This window comes from Salmo trutta, chromosome 21, assembly GCF_901001165.1.
Source record: "Salmo trutta chromosome 21, fSalTru1.1, whole genome shotgun sequence".
Taxonomy (NCBI): Eukaryota; Metazoa; Chordata; class Actinopteri; order Salmoniformes; family Salmonidae; genus Salmo; species Salmo trutta.
The window spans coordinates 49,714,519-49,739,447 of NC_042977.1; the positions used below are offsets into that span (position 1 = coordinate 49,714,519).

General features: G+C 43.0%; 2 protein-coding genes across 6 annotated transcripts in view; one reads left to right on the plus strand and one right to left on the minus strand.

Moving 5' to 3' along the window:
- LOC115157619 (protein FAM111A-like) overlaps positions 1–24,929 on the minus strand; it is a 201,385-nt gene that overhangs the window by 26,298 nt on the left and 150,158 nt on the right. For both annotated transcript variants that reach the window (XM_029706018.1, XM_029706020.1), the window contains exon 6: positions 2,565–2,571. In XM_029706018.1, the coding sequence (XP_029561878.1) occupies positions 2,565–2,571 (7 nt within the window). The remainder of the gene's footprint in view (positions 1–2,564; positions 2,572–24,929) is intronic.
- Positions 134–11,861, plus strand: LOC115157624 (protein FAM111A). 4 transcript variants are annotated; one of them, XM_029706036.1, is made up of 6 exons: positions 135–295; positions 3,328–3,386; positions 6,062–6,168; positions 6,261–6,335; positions 10,565–10,624; positions 10,900–11,861. In XM_029706036.1, the coding sequence occupies exons 3-6, from the start codon at positions 6,121–6,123 to the stop codon at positions 11,785–11,787; spliced, it is 1,071 nt and encodes a 356-aa protein (XP_029561896.1). In that variant the 5' UTR covers positions 135–295; positions 3,328–3,386; positions 6,062–6,120; the 3' UTR covers positions 11,788–11,861. The 4 variants fall into 4 exon arrangements, with proteins under 4 accessions (XP_029561894.1, XP_029561896.1, XP_029561895.1 ...); XM_029706034.1 differs by lacking the exon at positions 3,328–3,386 and having other exon boundaries at positions 134–295; positions 6,105–6,168; XM_029706035.1 differs by lacking the exon at positions 3,328–3,386.

The window sequence follows — 24,929 nt, forward strand, 5'->3', positions numbered from 1 at the left end:
TCTGATACACATTATTGCCTTTTTTGGTCTGCGGAAGATTGTAAAAGTCGCTCAGTGAACAGGGCGATTTGATCAACCAATCGTGTTCCGTTGTGGTGGGTATACCCGATACTTCCCGGGACTATTTAAACCACTGCCCGCCAAAAATACATTCAGCTTTCTGACGTCTTCTGAGAGGGTCTGCTGGTTTCATTTAATGTTATTCTGTCCTGGTCATTCAACACAGCGTTAGATAATAGTTTATGCTGCTCACAGTTCTCGTGGACTGTCCTGTCGTTTTGGAGGAACTATCCGGGTAAGTAGCCCGCTGTTATGATCTCTGAGTGAAACATTGTGAAATATGTTTGTTTTTAGGTCAAGACTGTCATGACAGAAATATGAATTATCAATAAAGAAAGCTATATGTTTATACATTAATACATTGTTCAAGTGTGTACAGAGTTACTATAAAGAAGGCAGTCCTTGTTGATCAACCACATTTGATCACAGATCATCTGTGCCAATAAGGCACACCCTCTTATCGTTCCATTTTCTATGTCTAGGAGACAGTCGGCTGATATCCTATGTTCTTCTCACAGTGACAGAGTACTTGATGAACAAAACCAAATGTCCATGAAAATAATTACTCAAAAACTTTGAAGGCAATAGGCTACAGCATGATATTTTTCTCAGCCATAATCACGTGACCTCTGGGATCAGCATGGTATGAAATACATATTAGGAACTAATTCCATAACTCACTAGGGGAGGATTTAGGAGGAGTGGTGATACTTGACTAAGGGAGGGTTTAGGAGGAGTGGTGATACTTGACTAGGGGAGGCTTTAGGAGGAGTGGTGATACTTGACTAGGGGAGGGTTTAGGAGGAGTGGTGATACTTGACTAGGGGAGGGTTTAGGAGAAGTGGTGATACTTGACTAGGGGAGGGTTTAGGAGGAGTGGTGATACTTGACTAGGGGAGGCTTTAGGAGGAGTGGTGATACTTGACTAAGGGAGGGTTTAGGAGGAGTGGTGATACTTGACTAGGGGAGGGTTGATACTTGACTAGGGGAGGGTTTAGGAGGAGTGGTGATACTTGACTAGGGGAGGGTTTAGGAGGAGTGGTGATACTTGACTAGGGGAGGCTTTAGGAGGAGTGGTGATACTTGACTAGGGGAGGGTTTAGGAGGAGTGGTGATACTTGACTAGGGGAGGGTTTAGGAGGAGTGGTGATACTTGACTAGGGGAGGGGTGAGGAGGGGTGACACTTGACTAGGGGAGGGTGAGGAGGAGGGTTTAGGAAGAAGGGTGACACTTGGCTAGGGGAGGGGTGACACTTGACTAGGGAAGGGGTGAGGAGGGGTGACACTTGGGGGGGCTGCAAAGACTTGCTAAACTTTGGGAATATAACACTTTTTTGCACTCGTGCAGTACAACTTTTTTTTCACAGCTTCGCAACCACCTTTGAAAAAAATGATAATTTGACATATTTTCTTTTTACTAGCATTTCTTTTAAAATTGTACACAAATACTGGTATGTTGAAAGCGGTTGTGTAGGCCAGGGCACTCCAACCTTGTTCCTGGAGAGCTCCCGTCCTGTAGGTTTTGGGGGAAATTATATTTGTATTATTATATTCTTCTCTCATTTACAAATCTCATAACGTGACTATGAGACATGGCTGTATCTAGGGGGACTTGTATTTAGTTGATCCTGTTAGCTAGCTAAATTTTGTCCTGCTAGTCGCAGGACATGAAAAAACTGCTCAGCGTTTACTGTGAACACTGAGGCTGTTCCTGCTTTAAGTTACAGTTTTAAAACCTCTTCAGGATTGGAACCTTTTTTGAAATTTTTGCCTAAAATGACAAAACCCAAATCTAACTGCCTGTAGCTCAGGACCTGAAATGACATACCCAAATCTAACTGCCTGTAGCTCAGGACCTGAAGCAAGGATATGCATATTCATGGTACCATTTGAAAGGAAACCCTTTGAAGTTTGTGGAAATGTGAAAGGACTGATCCAATGAACCATTGCATTTCTGTTCAAAATGTTGTATCCAGACTGCACAAATGTGCCTAATTTGTTTATTAATAACTTTTCATGTTCAGAATTGTGCACTCGAACAACAGCATGGTATTATTTCACTGTAATAGCTACTGTAAATCAGACAGTACAGTTAGATTAACAAGAATTAAAGTTTTCTGACAATATCAGATATGTCTATGTCCTGGGAAATGTTCTTGTTACTTACAACCTCATGCTAATCGCATTAGCCTACGTTAGCACAACCATCCCATGGGTGGGACACCGATCCCATAGAGGTTTTTACAGTGGCCAAGTATGCTAGAGTGGCTATTTGAGAAAATTAAAAACAATGGATAAAATGCATCCCCTAACATTTTAACATGGAAATAGCCGTTCTATCATTCAGCCTACAGTAGCAGCCAATGTGTGGTGTTCAATGTATGCCTACATTCCATGAAACTTTTGAAAAAAACTATTCACATTAACCTGTTTATCCACTTGTCCTTATGTCAAGGAGGTGACTAAAAATGTTGTGTTGTCTGATGCCCCTAGTCAAGTGTCACCCCCTGTTTGATGCAGCTCTGGCTTTGATCTCAAAACAAGCACATCTACTCATGACCACTGCTGTAAACACAGTCCAGTTCAAAGTAAATGGCACAGATCCATATATTGCAATGGTCTAATGCCATTGCCAGAGAAGCCGTGTTTGGACTTTGTCTCGGGCCTAACAACACCCGTGCCAATATATCCTCCAAACACTGGCTTCTCTGTCATTATCACTTTTATACAACGGGTTACCAACATATTCAAATAATGATTGACATATTTTCATTAAAAACATTATTTTGATGCATTTTTTTATTCTTTTTTATCCTTCCACAAGATATAGTCCCAACTCAAATCTAGGGTTGCTACCCAAGCTGGCTGGTCGTATGTTCTGTTGGTTCGGTTGCCAGAGACGTGACCCATACTGGCTGGCAACGTTCTTATCCCTTGCTTGCTAGATAGCCAGCTACGGCTAACTTACTGTCACGTCAAACAGTGCTGCCAGAATAACAACAAAGTATCTTATATTGAAAGTGACTAACATTGCGTTGATTCAATCACAATTGCCACAGTAAAGGGAAACGTTGAAATTGTTAACTAACAGGGAAAACTGTAGAAAGTTGAGTGAAATTCAATCTTGTGCTTCTTTCCTTGGGCTGATATTTCTTCTGTGCAGCAGACAAACACGCGCAGCTTAGAGGGAACATTGATTACTGAGTATTTTTGTGTAGGTTGTTGACAAAAAATGACAATTAAATCCATTTCAATCTCATTTTGTAGCTCAATAAAATGTGAATAAATTCAAGGGGTATGAACACTTTTTCAAGGCTCTGTATTTGGTTAGTATCACATTTAATTTATCTCATGCTTGGTAAACAACAGGTGTAGACTAACAGTGTAATGCTTGGTAAACAACAGGTGTAGACTAACAGTGTAATGCTTGGTAAACAACAGGTGTAGACTAACAGTGTAATGCTTGGTAAACAACAGGTGTAGACTAACAGTGTAATGCTTGGTAAACAACAGGTGTAGACTAACAGGTAAATGCTTTGTAAACAACAGGTGTAGACTAACAGGGAAATGCTTGGTAAACAACAGGTGTAGACTAACAGTGTAATGCTTGGTAAACAACAGGTGTAGACTAACAGGTAAATGCTTGGTAAACAACAGGTGTAGACTAACAGTGTAATGCTTGGTAAACAACAGGTGTAGACTAACAGTGTAATGCTTGGTAAACAACAGGTGTAGACTAACAGTGTAATGCTTGGTAAACAACAGGTGTAGACTAACAGTGTAATGCTTGGTAAACAACAGGTATAGACTAACAGGTAAATGCTTTGTAAACAACAGGTGTAGACTAACAGTGAAATGCTTTGTAAACAACAGGTGTAGACTAACAGTGAAATGCTTGGTAAACAACAGGTGTAGACTAACAGTGTAATGCTTTGTAAACAACAGGTGTAGACTAACAGTGTAATGCTTGGTAAACAACAGGTGTAGACTAACAGTGAAATGCTTTGTAAACAACAGGTGTAGACTAACAGTGTAATGCTTGGTAAACAACAGGTGTAGACTAACAGGTAAATGCTTTGTAAACAACAGGTGTAGACTAACAGTGAAATGCTTACTAACGGGTCCTTCCCAACAATGCACAGAGAAATAATAACACAAGAAATACATCCACAATGAGTAACGATAACTAGTCTATATACACGCGGTACCAGTACTGAGTAGATGTGCATATACAGTTGAAGTCGGAAGTTTACATACACTTAGTTTGGAGTCATTAAAACTTGTTTTTCAACCACTCCACAAATTTCTTGTTAACAAACTATAGTTTTGGCAAGTCGGTTAGGACATCTACTTTGTGCATGACACAAGTCATTCTTCCAACAATTGTTTACAGACAGATTATTTCACTTATAATTCACTGTATCACAATTCCAGTGGGTCAGAAGTTTACATACACTAAGTTGACTGTGCCTTTAAACAGCTTGGAAAATTCCAGAAAATGATGTCATGGCTTTAGAAGCTTCTGATAGGCTAATTGACATCATTTGAGTCAATTGGAGGTGTACCTGTGGATGTATTTCAAGGCCTACCTTCAAACTCAGTGCCTCTTTGCTTGACATCATGGGAAAATCAAAAGAAATCAGCCAAGACCTCAGAAAAATTGTAGACCTCCACAAGTCTGGTTCATCCTTGGGAACAATTTCCAAACACCTGAAGGTACCACGTTCATCTGTACAAACAATAGTACGCAAGTATAAACACCATGGGACCACGCAGCTGTCATACCGCTCAGGAAGGAGACGCGTTCTGTCTCCTAGAGATGAACGTACTTTGGTGCGAAAAGTGCAAATCAATCCCAGAAGAACAGCAAAGGACCTTGAGAAGATGCTGGAGGAAACAGGTACAAAAGTATCTTTATCCACAGTAAAACAAGTCCTATATCGACATAACCTGAAAGGCAAGGAAGAAGCCACTGTTCCAAAACCGCCATAAAAAAGCCAGACTACGGTTTGCAACTGTACATGGGGACAAAGACCGTACTTTTTGGAGAAATGTCCTCTGGTCTGATGAAACAAAAATAGAACTGTTTGGCCATAATGACCATCGTTGTGTTTGGAGCAAAAAGGGGGAGGCTTGCAAGCCAAAGAACACCATCCCAACCGTGAAGCACGGCGGTGGCAGCATCATGTTGTGGGGGTGCTTTGCTGCAGGAAGGACTGGTGCACTTCACAAAATAGATGGCATCATGAGGAGTAAAATTATGTGGATATATTGAAGCAACATCTCAAGACATCAGTCAGGAAGTTAAAGCTTGGTCGCAAATGGGTCTTCCAAATGGACAATGACCTCAAGCATACTTCCAAAGTTGTGGCAAAATGGGTTAAGGACAACAAATTCAAGGTATTGGAGTGGCCATCACAAAGCCTTGACCTCAATCCCATAGAAAATGTGTGGACCGAACTGAAGAAGCGTGTGCGAGCAAGGAGGCCTACAAACCTGACTCAGTTACACCAGCTCTGTCAGGAGGAATGGGCCAAAATTCACCCAACTTATTGTGGGAAGCTTGTGGAAGGCTACCCGTAACGTTTGACCCAAGTTAAACAATTTAAAGGCAATGCTAGCAAATACTAATTGAGTGTATGTAAAGTTTTGACCACCTGGGACTGTGATAAAAGAAATAAAAGCTAAAGTAAATAATTATCTCTATTATTCTGACATTTCACATTCTTAAAATAAAGTGGTGATACTAACTGACCTAAACCAGGGCATTTTGACTAGGATTAAATATCAGGAATTGTGAAAAACTGAGTTTAAATGTATTTGGCTAAGGTGTATGTAAACTTCCGACTTCAACTGTAGGTAGGGATAAAGTGACTAGACAACAGGATAATAACTTATCGCCTTTTCTTGTTAAAATATCATTTTAATCAATGGCCAATTTTATCTTATTATTCAACTAATGATATTACAATGTATTGAAATGCATGCTTCTATTTTGAAGGTTTCCTTATTACCATACGAAAGTCACGTCTTTGTTTGTGCAGCTGGCAGAATTGTACCATGGGAGATAGAGTGAAGAAACAATCGAAACTGGACCAATTTTTGAAGGTATTTTGAAAGGAGTTCTACCAAACCAACTTTCTACAACTTGAGTCACTGCCAGAACCTGCAGAATGTGATGTTGTTTTTCTGTATTACAGAGGATTACTCGTCCAAGTAACGTTTCAAACAACCAGCAACATACTCCTGACCAATCTCCAGGAGCTGATGCCAAGGTGACACACACTCTGTCATATTACTTTTAATCTTAGTTTTCTTTTATTAGTGTGACTTGCTTCTCACACTTTAAATATTGTACAACTTATTTCTGACTCTTTCTTCTTTGGAATGCTATATTTCGTACACCGTTTAAGCTAGATAGGTGATTCAAACTTAAAACATGTGCAGACCAGTCTGGAATAATAATAATAATAAACTATTCATCTTTTGTCCTCCCTCCATCCACTTTAAAAGCTCCCATTGTTAACTTCTATTTGAGTGCTCTAAAATCCAAATGATATTTTCTGTAAACACTGACTTGTGACACAATCAGCTATTTTGACCACTTTCCCAACAAGTGTGATTAAAACTTGTCTGTTTCTCTGCTATTCAAATCTGAGGGTGTGGGCACACCAATCAGAGTGCTAAATTTGCCATCACTCTCATTTATTACTTAAGAACTACAGATCTATCATGTAGATCAAGTTTTATTTGCATGTGAAAATGTCATGGGATGCATTTGCTCCATTGCATTTGCTCCTTCACCTGGCAAATGGTATATACAGTATACCATCCAAACCTACTCAGTCTTTTGAGGGTATTCACAAATGAAGGAGTGTGCCTTTAGTAAGTATCCTCATCCAAGCTCCACAAACCCTGCTGGTTTACAAACATCAAATGCAGCCTAGCAGATGCTGCTGTGGGAATCTACCTCTCTCTTGTTATTAACTCTTTGTTTCCTCATCTCTCTCAGCACCAAGTCTTTTAAAGACTAAACAGAACATTGTGGTGCTCTGGCCTTGTGCTAGGACCCTGAAATGCTGATGCCGCTTTAAGTAGGGGGTCCTGGCACCAGTCCTAACACTTTACTAAACTGTATTTATTTACTATGTTGTAAATGGAAAATACATTGGATATTTTTTACTTTTTTTAAGTCAACAACATAAACTGTTTTGAAATTTCAACCACAGGATTATGTCACCATGGCAACCAAACTTCAACAGACAAAACTTGTATAAAATATGTTGATATTCTACCTATGGAGGAACTTGAAAATCTTTGAACTTCCAAGTTGGTTTAACGTTGGACCAGAGCAAACAAGCTTCTGTGTTCAGAGCAGCACTAGAATTAAAAACACATACCTTTTTGTAGTCAATAAATCCAATGTGAAACGTGATAACTATTGTATCCTTAACTAGCATTGAAAAAGTCAATGAATTCTTCTCTAATTAAACATCTCTCCCTAATTTCTGAATTACACTTGTAACTTCGTCAGTAGGCTACAGGAACCTATGCTTCGGATGGGGGAGGGGCAGGTAGCCTACACGCACACTAACCACCACCAGCACTGCTACTACTTCTACCAATACCACTGCTGCTACTACTACTACTAATAATAATAATACTACTACTACCACCACCAGCACTGCTACTTTTATTACTACAACTACCACTGCTACTACTACTACAACTTGTACTACCACTCGTACTACCACCACCACCACTACTACTGCCACTACTACCACTAGTAATACTACTAGTACTACTACTACTAATACCACCACTTTTAATACTACTACCACCACTACTACTAATGCTACCACTACAACTACTACTACTACTACCATTACTACTATTACTACTACTACTACCACCACTACTACTACTACTACTACCACCACTACTACTACTACCACTAGTACTACTACTACCACCAGCAGCACTGCTACTACTACTTTTACTACTACTACTGCTACTACTTCTACCAATACCACTGCTGCTACTACTACTACTAATAATAATGATACTACTACCACCACTACTACTAATACTACTACTACTACTACCACTACTACCATCACCACTACTACAACTACATCTACCACTACTACTACCACCACCACCACCACCACTACTACCACTACATCTACCACTACTACCACTACTACTACTACTACTACTACTAATACCACCACCACTTCTAATACTACTACCACCACTGCTACTACTACTACTAATACTACCACTACTACTACCACTACCACCACCACTAATGCTAATACTACCACTACTACTACCACTACTACCACCACCACCACCACTACTACTACCACTACATCTACCACTACTACCACTACTACTACTAGTAGTACTACTGCTACTACTAATACCACCACTTATAATACCACCACCAGCACTGCTACTACTACTACTACTACTTTTACTACTGCTACTTCTACCAATACCACTGCTGCTACTACTACTAATAATAATAATAATTCTACTACTAATAATAATAATAATTCTACTACTAACACCACTACTACTACTACTACTAATACTACCACTACTACTACCACTACCACCACCACTAATGCTAATACTACCACTACTACCACCACTACCACCACCACTACTACTTCTACCACCACCACCACTACTACTACTACTAATACTACTACTACTACCACTACTACTACCACTACTACTACTATCACCACCATTCACCACTACTACTACTACCACCACCACTACTACTACTACCACCACTACTACCACTACTACTACTACTACTACTACCACTACTACTACCACTACTACTACTACTACCACCACTACTACCACTACTACTACTATCACCACTACTACTACTACCACCACTACTACTACTACTACCACTACTACTACCACTACTACTACTACTACCACTACTACTACCACTACTACTACTACTACCACCACCTCTACTACTGCTACTACCACTACTACTACCACTACTACTACTACTATCACCACCATTCACCACTACTACCACTACCACTACTACTACTACTACTACTATCACCACCATTCACCACTACTACTACCACTACCACCACTACTACTACCACCACCACTACTACTTCTACCACCACCACTACTATCACTACTATCATTACCACTAATGTTACTAATTTGAATACTACCATTACTACTAATTCTACTACCACCACCACCAGCACCACCACTACTACTAATACTACTAATACCACCACTTCTACTACTACCACTACCACCACTACTAATACTAATACCACTGCTACGAATACTACTGCCAACACTATTGCTACCACCACTACTACCACCATTACTACTATTATCACCACTACTACCACCACTATTACTACCGCCACTGCTACTTCCACCAATACTACTACTGATACTACTACTACTACTACTACTAATACTATTACTACTACTACTACTACTACCACTACCACTACCACCACCACCACTACTACTACTACTAATACTGCCACCACCACGACTACCACTACTACTACTACCACCACTACTACTACTACCACCACTACTTCTACTATTAGTACTACTACCACTACTAATAAGAATACTACTACTACTTCCGCCACTACTACTACCACGACTACTACTACCACTAATACTATTACTACTACTACTACCACTACCACTACTACTACCACCACCACTACCACCACCACTACTACCACCACCACTACTACTACTACCACCACTACTACCACTACTACTACTACTACTACTACTACTACTACTACCACTACTACTACCACTACTACTACTATCACCACCATTCACCACTACTACTACTACCACCACCACTACTACTACTACCACCACTACTACTACTACTACCACCACTACTACCACTACTACTACTACTACCACTACTACTACCACTACTACTACTGCTACTACCACTACTACTACCACTACTACTAGTATCACCACCATTCACCACTACTACCACTACCACTACTACTACTACTACTACTATCACCACCATTCACCACTACTACTACCACTACTACTACTACACTACTACTACTACTACCACGACTACTACCGCCACTACTATTACCACTACTACTACCACCACCATTCACCACTACTACCGCCACTACTACTACCGCCACTACTATTACCACTACTACTACCACCACCACTACTACTACTACCACTACTACTACCACCACCATTCACCACTACTACAGTCACTAAATGCTACTATCCCTCTAGTATGTATAATACAGTCATTACTATACTAGCCCCAATTTTTCAACACTAGCCTCTAACAATTTAAACTTCAGAAATGATTCCACTAACATAAAAATACAGCTGGACAGCTGACGCAAGTCACACAATTTGTTTTGATGAAAAATGACCCTTTCTTGTAATTGTAGTTGATGTATATGTTGTAACTCATCAGAGTAAATCCTCGGGCAACCAGCCAGGAGCATCTAGCCAAACTCAGGATTCTCATATCAAGGTGAGACATGCATTCATCTGCCTGTATTTGCTTAACACGTATCTGTTCTTTAACAACAGTAAATTATGAGTGTTGTTTTTAATATAGTCTTCTATTTTACAAGCTGATGTAGCGGAGGTGAGGCGGAGTCACTCTCTTCCTGCGTCTTCAAATCAGTGTCACCCTCGGACAAAGGGGGAATTTCCTCTTGGCTTAGTGGTTGACATTGGTTTCCTGAGAGGGAGACTTTGCTTCTAATCCCCTGAGCCTTGACACTTACATCTCTTCTGTTACAGAAAGAAGCACATGATGAAAGCCATTTCTTCAAATACCGCTTTAAATCCGAATACAAAATATACTCCATTACATGCTGTCATTATGGAACTGTCCTGGATGCACTGCAAACGAGTGATATTTTCAAGAACACGACAAAGACAAAACAGGGGATGGAAATTGTCATCCAAAGAGAAAAAGAGCCAAGGGCAGCTGTCAGTACACATTTCCCCTGCCATTTAATTGATAACGATGAGGAAGTGGTAGTCAGCTTCATCAAAGGTCCAAACGGCAGTTCTTCAGATACCCAGGGCCTTTCCAAACAGAGTAAACCCCCCCAAAACATACAACCTGACAAGTTGATGGCTTTCTGTGTTGAAACTGAGGGTGGACAAAATGTTAAACGGAAAGTAATGAAAAACCCAGAGCTAAGGAATAAATTAAATTATGTTTGTGTGTACGGATACAAAGGGGAAAAGGTGAAGCATGCCTTGAGGAGAGATGGGCGATTTGGTGAAACCATCTTCACAGGTTGTGTTCTTTCTGACTCAGAGACGAAAGTCAATACAGAGATGTCCCAGCCAGTTGATGGTCTTGATGGGAAACGTCATCAAGGTCGTAAAGGTGAAATGTTGGTTGTGAAGGTAAAACGTATCGGTCGTGTAGCTCAGCCACAGCCAGATAGTCTTGAGGATTCGGACAACACACCAACTGAAGAGCTGTCCATCCCAGCTGGTGGAACATCGGAAGCAGCTCTCTCTCCTCAGAATCCTACCACACCAGACACAGTTCAAACACAGTTTCAGTCAAAGGAGACAGGAAAATATGATAGTTCTCTGGTAGTGAAGCAAAAACGGCAAGAGATCTCAAACTCTAAAGAGATCCTTAACATTGCTTGCGTCCCACCCTAGTCAACAGCCAGTGGAATCGCGTCGCGCGAAATACAAAACCTCATAAATGCTATAACTTCAATTTCTCTAACATATGACTATTTTAAAACGTTTTATAGATACACCTCTCCTGAATCGAACCACGTTGTCCGATTTCAAAAAGGCTTTACAGCAAAAGCAAAACATTAGATTATGTTAGGAGAGTACCCAGCCAGAAATAATCACACAGCCATTTTCAAAGCAACTAGATGCATCACAAATACCCCAAACACAGCTAAATGCAGCACTAACCTTTGACAATCTTCATCAGATGACACTCCAAGGACATCATGTTACACAATACATGCATTTTTTGTTCGATAAAGTTCATATTTATATATAAAAACAGCATTTTACATCGGCGCGTGACGTTCAGAAAATATTTTCCCTCAAATGCTTTCGGTGAATCAGCGCTAGAATTTACAAAATTACTATTCGAAAACATTGTTAAAATTTAATATTGTCATTCAAAGAATTATAGATTAACATCTCGTGAATGCCACCGCTTTGCCAGATTTAAAAATAACTTTACTGGGAAATCACACTTTGCAATAAACGACTTGGTATGCTCAGAAAAATAGGCTAGGCGATTCATGTTAGCTCCATCTTGGAACCATCAACCATCAGAACTACTATTGTAAATATTCCCTTACCTTTGATTATCTTCATCAGAAGGCACTTCCAGGAATCCCAGGTCCACAACAAATGTAGTTTTGTTCGAAAAAGTTAATAATTTATGTCCCAATAGTTCCTTCTTGTTAGCGCGTTCCGAAGGCTACTCATAATGTACTGAAGTGCACGGGACTTGTCGTTGTCACGGTTGTCGTCTTCGTCTTCCGACGATATAACGAAATCGTCGTCTGAAAATGTAGACCAATACGCAGCAGGTACGTGTATGCTCATATTTAGATTTATTCACTTACAAAAACCACTGAATACAAAATAACAAAACCACTAGAACAAACGAACAACTAACAGTCTGGCAAAGCCTAGGGCTGAACACAGAACAATCACCCACAAAACACAAACACAAACACACCCTCATTTATGAGACTCTCAATCAAAGGCAGATAGAAAACACCTGCCTTCAACTGAGAGTCCCAACACCAATTCACCAGACATAGAAACAGACATACTAGACTCCACATAGAACTACCTAGACATAAACCAAAACCCGGACATACTAAATCAAACACCCTTTACACAAACACACCACCCCGAACCACATAAAACAAATACCCTCTGTCACGCCCTGACCAAACTACAAAACAATTAACCTTATATACTGGCCAGGACGTGACAGTACCCCCCCCTTAAAGGTGCTACCCCAGAAGCACCTTAACACAAAAAAAATTACCCCCAAACAATACCCAAAAGAAAATTCCCCCTTACTAAAGGGAGGGAAGGGAGGGTGGCTGCCGTCAACGACGGCACTGTGCTACACCCCCCCTCCCCAACCCACCTATATTGGAGGCGGCTCCGGCTCAGGCCGTTCCAGGCTGTCTGGGCAGTCTGGCAGCTCGGGACGGTCAGGGCAGTCTGGCAACTCGGGACGGTCAGGGCAGTCTGGCAACTCGGGACGGTCAGGGCAGTCTGGCAACTCGGGACGGTCAGGGCAGTCTGGCAACTCGGGACGGTCAGGGCAGTCTGGCAACTCGGGCAGGTCAGGGCAGTCTGGCAACTCGGGCAGGTCAGGGCAGTCTGTCAGCTCAGGGCAGTCTGGGCAGTCTGGCCACTCCGGCAGTTCAGGGCAGTCTGGCCACTCCGGCAGTTCAGGGCAGTCTGGCCACTCCGGCAGTTCAGGGCAGTCTGGCCACTCCGGCAGTTCAGGGCAGTCTGGCCACTCCGGCAGTTCAGGGCAGTCTGGCCACTCCGGCAGTTCAGGGCAGTCTGGCCACTCCGGCAGTTCAGGGCAGTCTGGCCACTCCGGCAGTTCAGGGCAGTCTGGCCACTCCGGCAGTTCAGGGCAGTCTGGCCACTCCGGCAGTTCAGGGCAGTCTGGCCACTCCGGCAGTTCAGGGCAGTCTGGCCACTCCGGCAGTTCAGCGCAGTCTGGCCACTCCGGCAGTTCAGCGCAGTCTGGCCACTCCGGCAGTTCAGCGCAGTCTGGCCACTCCGGCAGTTCAGCGCAGTCTGGCCACTCCGGCAGTTCAGCGCAGTCTGGCCACTCCGGCAGTTCAGCGCAGTCTGGCCACTCCGGCGACTGTTCGCAGTCTGGCCGCTCCGGCGACTGTTGACTGACGGGCAGCTCCGGCGACTGTTGACTGACGGGCAGCTCCGACGACTGTTGACTGACGGGCAGCTCCGACGACTGTTGACTGACGGGCAGCTCCGACGACTGTTGACTGACGGGCAGCTCCGACGACTGTTGACTGACGGGCAGCTCCGACGACTGTTGACTGACGGGCAGCTCCGACGACTGTTGACTGACGGGCAGCTCCGACGACTGTTGACTGACGGGCAGCTCCGACGACTGTTGACTGGCGGGCAGCTCCGACGACTGTTGACTGGCGGGCAGCTCCGACGACTGTTGACTGGCGGGCAGCTCCGACGACTGTTGACTCGCGAGGCTGGGTTTACGCACTTGCCGTTTAGTGCGGGGAGCGGGAACAGGACGAGTCGGACTGGGTGGACGCACTTCCGGGTCCGCACGAGAGACAGGAGCTGGAAACCCAGGGCTATGGAGGCGCACAGCCGGTCTAGATCTTACCTCCTGCACAACCCGCCTTGGCTGGATGGAACTAGTAGCCCTGCACGAGCGGAGTGCTCGTACAGGGCAGACTGGGCTGTGCAGGGGCTTGATGGTAGCCGTGCGTAGAGCGGGAGTTGGGTAGCCTGGTCCTCGGAGGCGTACCGGCGACCAGATGCGCTGCGCAGGCATCCTCCTACCAGGCTGGATGCCCGCTCTAGCACGGCACCTGCGAGGGGCTGGAATAACTCGCACCGGACTGTGCGTGCGTATGGGTGAGATATTGCGCTTCTCAGCGAAACATGGCGCTCCCCACCTCATACGCTCCTCCATATAACCACGGGTAGCTGGCTTCCGGCTCTTCTTACGCCTAGCCAAACTACCCGTGTGCCCCCCCCCAAAATTTTCTTGGGGGTGCCTCTCGTGCATCTCCTTCAGCGCGTCCACTCTGGCCTCGTACCACCGCCTCTCTGCCTTGGCTGCTTCTATTTCCCACTGCGGGCGGCGATACTCCCCAGCCTGATGCCAAGGTCCGGCCCCGTTCAGAACTTCCTCCCAAGTCCACTTCTCCCGCCAGTCCAACTCGAACGCCGTCTGCTCCTTCCACTGCTGCTTGGTCCTTTTGAGGTGGGTGATTCTGTCACGGTTGTCGTCTTCGTCTTCCGACGATATAACGAAATCGTCGTCTGAAAATGTAGACCAATACGCAGCAGGTACGTGTATGCTCATATTTAGATTTATTCACTTACAAAAACCACTGAATACAAAATAACAAAACCACTAGAACAAACGAACAACTAACAGTCTGGCAAAGCCTAGGGCTGAACACAGAACAATCACCCACCAAAACACAAACACAAACACACCCTCATTTATGAGACTCTCAATCAAAGGCAGATAGAAAACACCTGCCTTCAACTGAGAGTCCCAACACCAATTCACCAGACATAGAAACAGACATACTAGACTCCACATAGAACTACCTAGACATAAACCAAAACCCGGACATACTAAATCAAACACCCTTTACACAAACACACCACCCCGAACCACATAAAACAAATACCCTCTGTCACGCCCTGACCAAACTACAAAACAATTAACCTTATATACTGGCCAGGACGTGACAGTCGTCATGAATGTGCAAAAAAATATATATTTAAGTTCGTTCAAACGTTTTATAACATACATCTTTAGGGCCTTTTTCAACCAGAGCTTCAATAATATTCAAGGCGGACGAATGCATTGTCTTACTAAACGTTTCGAAAGGGGAGGGTAGCCATGGGCGGCCGCGTCATTGTAGTAAATAGCCCTCCCCCTGTGACCAAGTTCCACAGCCTCTCTTTCGGTCAGTTTGTACCATAGAAGACTCAAACCACTTTGTAAAGACTGTCGACATCTAGTGGAAGCCTTAGGAAGTGCTAAATGATTAATAAGCCCCTGTGTGTTTCAATGGCAAAGGTTTGAAGTGATTCCACACGTCAGATTTCCATTTCCTGTTAGGATTTGTCTCAGGTTTTTGCCTGCCATATGAGTTCTGTTATACTCACAGACACCATTCAAACAGTTTTAGAAACTTTAGGGTGTTTTCTATCCAAATCTACTAATTCTATGCATATTCTAGTTACTGGGCAGGAGTAGTAACCAGATTAAATCGTGTACGTTTTTTATCCGGCCGTGAAAATACTGCCCCCTAGCCCAGACAGGTTAAGTAGTACTTTAAAGTATTTTTACTAAAGTACTTTACACCACTGATGATAACGAGTAATGATAGTAGTGATGTGTATACTATTCATAAAATCCATGCTTTTAATCTAATCTGTATTATTTGTATGTTTTCATATATTAATTAGTATATATTTCATTATTACATTCCTCAATACAGACCTGTTCTTAGGCAGATCATGATTACGTTTGATGCATCATCCATGTAACCTACTATTATCGAATCAAATGAACCTGAGATCTTTCCATGGAAATTGTAGTTTTACATACGCTAGTCTTACATGATTGTATTGTTTTCTGCCAGGAAGACATGTACTGTAACCATTGCTTGTTTTAATCTACAAAATAAAAGCACAGAAGAAGCTTTTCTACTGTATTATTGACTGTATGTTTGTTTATTCCATGTGTAACTCTGTGTTGTTGTTTTTGTCACACTGCTTTGCTTTATCTTGGCCAGGTCGCAGTTGTAAATGAGAACTTGTTCTCAACTAGCCTAGCTGGTTAAATAAAGGTGAAATAAATAAGATGGTATACTTGTAAACACGTTTTATTTTCTTCAAGCAGAAATTGAAATTGGGAAATGCCCCCCAAACTTGACATTTGTCCCCCGTAACCATAACAAACTAGTAATATGTTAAAAACAAGAGTACAACACTGTCAATATAATGTTTAACAATCAGGTTACTATCATAGTAAATCTTGGTTTTAATGTATTGTCAAAATGCTTTACAAATGTTCTTAACAGAAAATAAAATAAAAACAGCCATCTGCTTTGTGAAAGACCAAGGACCAGTATTGAATATTCAGGACAGGAAGGAGAGCTGGTAGCAGGGATGAATGATCCAAATGATGAATGATCCAGGATTTGTAATTAGTAACTGAACCTGGGAACGAGGTTAAGGATTTGATGGAGGAGAACACAACCTATTAACAATATGGAGTCAAAAACAAAAGTACATGACAATGATCAACCTTTAACATGACAGATGGTTCTGTCTAGAACCCAAATGGCACCCATTTCCCTATATAGTGCACTCCTATCCCTATGGGCCCTGGTCAAATGGCCCCCTATTCCCTATATAGTGCACTCCTAGCCCTATGGGCCCTGGTCAAATGGTCCCCTATTCCCTATATAGTGCACTCCTAGCCCTATGGGCCCTGGTCAAATGGTCCCCGATTCCCTATATAGTGCACTCCTAGCCCTATGGCCCTGGTCAAATGGTCCCCTATTCCCTATATAGTGCACTCCTAGCCCTATGGCCCTGGTCAAATGGACCCTATTCCCTATATAGTGCACTCCTATCCCTATGGGCCCTGGTCGAAAGCAGTGCACTACATAGGGAATAGGGTTCCATTTGGGCATCTGCTTTCAGAATCAGGGTGCGTAGATCTCCACACTACAGGTCCCTGTTGTTGCTGCTGAGTAGTTTGGGGTAGGAGGTTCCGATGGATCGCCCCTGACGATACACCACCATCTCTAGCAGGTACTCATCCACCTTCACCACGGCCGTGGTCACCTGTACATAAACCACAAGGCTAACGTTAGCCAATACATCCACCCATTTATATGCGGGCTTGGTCAGAACAGTAGTTTATTCAGCCTGGAGGGGTAATGTTACGGCTGGTCAGAACAGTAGTTTATTCAGCCTGGAGGGGTAATGTTATGGCTGGTCAGAACAGTAGTTTATTCAGCCTGGAGGGGTAATGTTACGGCTGGTCAGAACAGTAGTTTATTCAGCCTGGAGGGGTAATGTTATGGCTGGTCAGAACAGTAGATTATTCAGCCTGGAGGGGTAATGTTAGCTATGATGACTTCTGGTTGATAAAACGTGTAATCAGGGTGGTTCAGGGAACCAGGAGTAACCCAGCCTGAGATTTTAAAACTAGCATTAGCTAAAGACTATTGTGTCCAATAGAATTGATTGGTAAATAATGTTTTGAGTCATTTTGGAGTCACTTTTATTGTAAATTATAAAATAATGTTTCATTGGCTCCAAAATGACAATAGATTATTTACCATAAAATTCTATTGGACATCATCTGAAACATAATCAAAACACACTTCAAATGCATCCAAAAAGTTTGTAATCCTAAACTTGATGTAGTCATTGCGTGCTAGGAATATGGGACCAAATACTAAACTTTTAACTAAATGTAATCCACTATAAGTGAATTTGTCCAAATACTTATGACATCTTCAAATGGGGGACCTACTGTAGATACATAAAGTGCATTAGTTTCAGTAAAACAGGTATGAAAATACCCTGAAATAAATTGTAACATTCTGTACTGTCACCTCATATAAAACATCCAAAATATTGGAGTATAGAGACAAATTAAAAGTTTTAGTTTCACAGTCCAATTAAAATTTTAAAACAATGGTAGGTCAAAATTATTCCCAAATTGTTAAAATAAAAAAACTAGGAAGTGTCACACCCTGATCTGTTTCACCTGTCCTTGGGCTCTTCTCCACCCCTCTCCAGGTGTCACCCATCTTCCCCATTATCCCCTGGGTACTTATACCTGTGTTCTCTGTTTGTCTGTTGCCAGTTCGTCTTGTTTGTCAAGTCAACCAGCGTTTTGTCTCAGTGTAACAGTATAGCTTCCGTCCCTCTCCTCGCTCCTACCTGGGCTCGAACCAGGAACACAGCGACAACAGTCACCCTTGAAGCATCGTTACCCATCGCTGCACAAAAGCCGCGGCCCTTGCAGAGCAAGGGGAACAACTACTCCAAGTCTCAGAGCGAGTGACGTCACCGATTGAAACGCTATTAACGCACCCCGCTAACTAGCTAGCCGTTTCACATCGGTTACATCAGCTCCTGCTTTTCCAAAGTCTCTCTTTTTCTCGCCCTCCTGGTTTTGACCCTTGATTGTTGCATGTTGACAACGTACAACATCCAAACGTACAACATGCAAACATCAAGCACAATCTAGGAAAACTCTTAAAGTTTGTGTTTTCATTATAACGTCGTCCTTTAACTATTAATAACACAACAAAAACCTCATTAATTTTCATATTCCATCTATCTTCATTACCACCATTGTGGCTGACGATACCTATTGTCCAAAAGTCCATTTATTCCATGTTAATGTTCTGAGGCCGATTCTCCATAGTGAGAGGACAAAGGAATTTTGTCTGCGGCGTGAGGTGTCATAAAACCCCCCCATCTTCATACCTCTCGATCTCTTTCCCTCTGGTGGGTGTGAGAGATCTCTCTGTAGGATTGTGGTCCATGGTAAACATGACCTGAGCAGGCCAGTCATGACAGTGCATATACCTGTTCTATGTGTGGAATAATTTGAATACATATTGTATTACGACTTTTGTGTTTTGTCTGAATGGTTGTTCGGTAGTAAAGGCCCTGAAAAACATCAACAATTGACTAGTGATGGACAATCCATATAGTTTTTTATTTATTTAACCTTTATTTAACTAGGCAAGTCAGTTAAGAACAAATTCTTATTTACAATGACGGCCTAGGAACAGTGGGTTAACTGCCTTGTTCAGGGGCAGAACGACAGATTTTTACCTTGTCAGCTTGGGGATTCAATCTAGCAACCTTTCGGTTACTGGCCCAACGCTCTAACCACTAGGCTAGCTGCTGCCCCAATCAAACTGCTCATATAATTTGGTTTCCTTGAGCAAGGAGGAGCCCTTCTCAGGTATGTATCTAAGAGTTATGTATCAGATACTCAACATGCTCTGCTCACACCTACTGTGATGGTCTGGGGCCTAAACCACACAAAAACAACACAAGACATTTAAGTGGTCAGAAAATATGGAAGACACTATGGAACACAAAACTTTTACTATCTCATCCTGGAATATACAAGGTCTGAGGTCATCTGCCTTTGGCCTAAAGAGCAGGAACCCAGACTTCATCAAAGATATTGGAAATACAGACATTGTCATCCTACAGGAAACATGGTATAGAGGAGATGGACCCACTGGTTTCCCTCTAGGTTACAGAGAGCTGGTACAACAATGACAAATGGTTTGATGAAGAATGCAAAAAACCTAAAAGAAATTGAGAAACCTATCCAACCAAAAACATAGAAACTCAGAATAACCTGAGCCTACGCCTTCACTATGGTGAATCACTAAAACAATACAGAAATACACTATCGGAAAAAGAAGGAACAGAACGTCAGAAATCAGCTCATTGTGATTAAATAATCCATAGAATCAAACCACTTCTGGGAAAATTTGAAAACACTAAACAAAGAACTACATGAAGAGATCCAACCCAAAAAGGCCTGTGGGGTTGATGGTATCCTAAACGAAATGATAAAATACACAGACCACAGATTCCAATTGGCTATACTTAAACTCTTTAACATCATCCTCAGCTCTGGCATCTTCCCCAATATTTGGAAGCAAGGACTGATCACCCCAATCCACAAAGTGAAGACAAATTTGACCCAAATAACTACCGTGGGATATGAGTCAACAGCAACCTTGTGAAAATCCTCTGCATTATCATTAACAGCAGACTCGTACATTTCCTGGCTTTTTACCAAATTACCGTATGACAGACCACATACTCACCCTGCACACCCTAATTGACAAACAAACCAAAACAAGGGCAAAGTCTTCTCATGCTTTGTTGACTTCAAAAAAGCTTTCGACTCAATTTGGCCTGAGGGTCTGCTATACAAATTGATGGAAAGTGCTGTTGGGGGGGGGGAGGGGAATACAACGTTATAAAATCCATGTACACAGACAAAAAGTGTGCGGTTAAAATTGGCAAAAAACACACATATCTTCCCACAGGGCCGGGGGGTGAGACAGGGATGCAGCTTGACCCCCACCCTCTTCAACATATATATCAATGAATTGGCGAGGGCACTAGAACAGTCTGAAGCACCCAGCCTCACCGTTCTAGAATCTGAAGTCAAATGTCTAATGTTTGCTGATGATCTGGTGCTTCTGTCCCCAACCAAGGAGGGCCTACAGCAGCACCAAACTCAGCAAAAAAAGAAACGTCCCTTTTCAGGACCCTGTCTTTCAAAGATAATTCGTAAAAATCCAAATAACTTCACAGATCTTCACTGTAAAGGGTTTAAACACTGTTTCCCATGCTTGTTCAATGAACCATAAACAATTAATGAACATGCACCTGTGGAACGGTCGTTAAGACACTAACAGCTTACAGACTTTAGGCAATTAAGGTCACAGTTATGAAACTTAGGACACTAAAGAGGCCTTTCTACGGACTCTGAAAAACACCAAAAGAAAGTTGCCCAGGGTCCCTGCTCATCTGCGTGAACGTGCCTTAGGCCTGCTGCAAGGAGGCATGAGGACTGCAGATGTGGCCAGGGCAATAAATTGCAATGTCCGTACTGTGAGACGCCTAAGACACCGCTACAGGGAGACAGGACAGACAGCTGATCGTCCTCGCAGTGGCGGACTACGTGTAACAACACCTGCACAGGATCGGTACATCCGAACATCACACCTGCGGGACAGGTACAGGATGGCAACAACAACTGCCCGAGTTACACCAGGAACGCATAATCCCTCCATCAGTCCACAATAGGCTGAGAGAGGCTGGACTGAGGGCTTGTAGGCCTGTTGTAAGGCAGGTCCTCACCAGACATCACCGGCAACAAAGTCGCCAAGGGGCACAAACCCACCGTCGCTAGACTAGACAGGACTGGCAAAAAGTGCTCTTCACTGACGAGTCGCTGTTTTGTCTCACCAGGGGTGATGGTCGGATTTGTGTTTATCGTCGAAAGAATGAGCGTTACACCGAAGACCTGTATTCTGGAGCGGAATCAATATGGAGGTGGAGGGTCACAACGTCATCGGACTGAGCTTGTTGTCATTGCAGGCAATCTCAACGCTGTGTGTTACAGGGAAGACCTCCTCCCTCATGTGGTACCCTTCCTGCAGGCTCATCCTGACATGACCCTCCAGCATGACAATGCCACCAGCCATACTGCTCGTTCTGTGCATGATTTCCTGCAAGACAGGAATGTGAGTGTTCTGCCATGGCCAGCGAAGAGCCCAGATCTCAATCCCAATGAGCATGTCTGGGACCTGTTGGATCGGAGGGTGAGGGCTAGGGCCATTCTCTCAGAAATGTCCAGGAACTTGCAGGTGCCTTGGTGGAAGAGTGGGGTAACATCTCACAGCAAGAACTGGCAAATCGGGTGCAGTCCATGAGGAGGAGATGCACTGCAGAACTTAATGCAGCTGGTGGCCACCAGATACTGACTGTTACTTTTGTTCAGGGACACATTATTCCATTTCTGTTAGTCACATGGCTGTGGAATGTCTTGTTCAGTTTATGTTTCAGTTGTTGAATCTTGTTATGTTTATACAAATATGTACACGTGTTAAGTTTGGTGAAAATAAACGCAGTTGACAGTGAGAGGACGTTTATTTTTTTCCTGAGTGTAGATATTCTGCACATATTCTGTCAGACCTGGGCCCTGACAGTAAATCTCAGTCAGACAAAAATAATGGTGTTCCAAAAAAGGTCCAGTTGCCAGGACCACAAATACAAATTTAATCTAGACACCGTTGCTCTAGAGCACACAAACTATACATACCTCGGCCTTAACATCAGAGCTACAGGTAACTTCCACAAAGCTGTGAATGATTTGAGAGACAAGGCAAGAAGGGACTTCTATGCCAATTAAAGGAACATAAAATTTGACATACCAATTAGGATCTGGCTAAAAATAATTGAATCAATTATAGAACACATTGCGCTTTATGGTTGTGAGGTCTTGGTGGCAGAATACCTGACCACTGTGATTGACCCAAAATTAAGGAAATCTTTGACTATGTTCTGCCAAAGGCAGACCTTTCTCTCAGGAGAAGACAGGCTATGTGCACAGTACTGCCCACAAAATGAGGTGGAAGCTGAGCTGCACTTCCTAACTTCCTGACAAATGTATGACCATATTAGAGACACATATTTCCCTCAGATTACACAGACCCACAAATAATTCCAAAACAAATACAATGTTGATAAACTCCCATATCTACTGGGTGAAATACCACAGTGTTCCATCACAGCAGGATGTGTGATCTTTTGCCACAAGAAAAGATCAACCAGTGAAGAAAACACACCATTATAAATACAACCCATATTTATGTTTTTCTTTTCACTTTTGTACTTTAACCATTTGCACATCGTTACAACAATGTATTCAGAAATAATATGACATTTGAAATATCTCTTTCTTTGGAACTTTTGTGAATGTAATGTTTACTGTTAATTTTTTGTTTATTTTACTTTTGTTTTATCTATTTCGCTTGCTTTGGCAATGTAAACATTTGTTTCCCATGCCAACAAAGCCCCTTAAATTGAATTGAGTTGAAAGAGAGAGAAAACGATTAACGCAGGAGAGAGGGAGAGGGAGAAAGAGAGCATTTATAACACATCTAGGAGTGTAGTACATTTCTGATGACAAATGTTTTGTTGTTGACCAAATTCAACGCTCTCTCATTGTCCTCCGTACAAAAACAACGGGAAAAAAGCCACCTGCTGGAGGGAGACATATTTTCCACCGAGTTTGGCCTCTCTCTTCCGCTTCTTCTCTGACAAATTGCTCCTCCTCACTGCTGAGTGACGCTGCCTCATGGGAGACAGGTACAGGTAATGTTTCAGCAGGAGCAGCAGCCTCTGGCTCCCCCTGCTGTTCTGGAGGTGTCAGCACAGATTTAGGTTTTGTGTCTGGGAGGAAGGAGGGGCTCCATTAGCTACAGGTGGGGGGATATTAGAATCATCCACCTTCATCCCCTTCTTCAATGAGACCAGCATGGACTCTGGGGTCTGGAGAATAACACAGGGATAATGAGAAAGGAACAGAGTGTTATACAACTTTACATCAGGGGTAGTCAACTCTCCTACGACGTCCATTAACAAATTGTGTCCCAAAATCTTGGATCAGGTCCCCACCTGTCCATATGATCTCATTCATTATTATCTAAAAGGGCCAACTGGTTCTAAATCAGCACTCTTACTGTGAGAAGCATTGTGAATACAGGCTCTGGAGAGAAACAAGAAGTGCAGGCTTTTCCTCCATCTCTACCCAGACACACCAGATGTAGTTTTCTAAAATGCCTTTCTCCGTGCTTTAGAGCAGGGCTTCCCAAACTTCTTCTAGTTGCGACCCACCTATCGAGGTGTCTTTTGAGTCGCGACCCACCTATCGAGGTGTCTTTTGAGTCGCGACCCACCTATCGAGGTGTCTTTTGAGTCGCGACCCACCTATCGAGGTGTCTTTTGAGTCGCGACCCACCTATCGAGGTGTCTTTTGAGTAGCGACCCACCTATCGGTTTCTTTTGAGTCGCGACCCACCTATCGGTTTCTTTTGAGTTGCGACCCACCTATCGAGGTGTCTTTTGAGTTGCGACCCACCTATCGAGGTGTCTTTTGAGTCGCGACCCACCTATCGAGGTGTCTTTTGAGTCGCGACCCACCTATCGGTGTCTTTTGAGTCGCGACCCACCTATCGAGGTGTCTTTTGAGTCGCGACCCACCTATCGAGGTGTCTTTTGAGTCGCGACCCACCTATCGAGGTGTCTTTTGAGTCGCGACCCACCTATCGAGGTGTCTTTTGAGTCGCGACCCACCAGTTGAGGTGTATTCTGAGTCGCGACCCACCATAAAAGTTGAGCGGTGAAAAAACACACAGACCAAATAATAAATCAAGCATATCATATTGGAAACAGAGATTACAATGTTG

Excerpts from the sequence above, each read along its gene's own strand:
- LOC115157624 (XM_029706034.1), top strand. The coding sequence starts at position 243 with ATGCTGCTCACAGTTCTCGTGGACTGTCCTGTCGTTTTGGAGGAACTA. Across the intron at positions 6,169-6,260 it reads AACTGGACCAATTTTTGAAG|AGGATTACTCGTCCAAGTAA; the intron begins GTATTTTGAAAG and ends TCTGTATTACAG. Across the intron at positions 6,336-10,564 it reads CTCCAGGAGCTGATGCCAAG|AGTAAATCCTCGGGCAACCA; the intron begins GTGACACACACT and ends GTAACTCATCAG.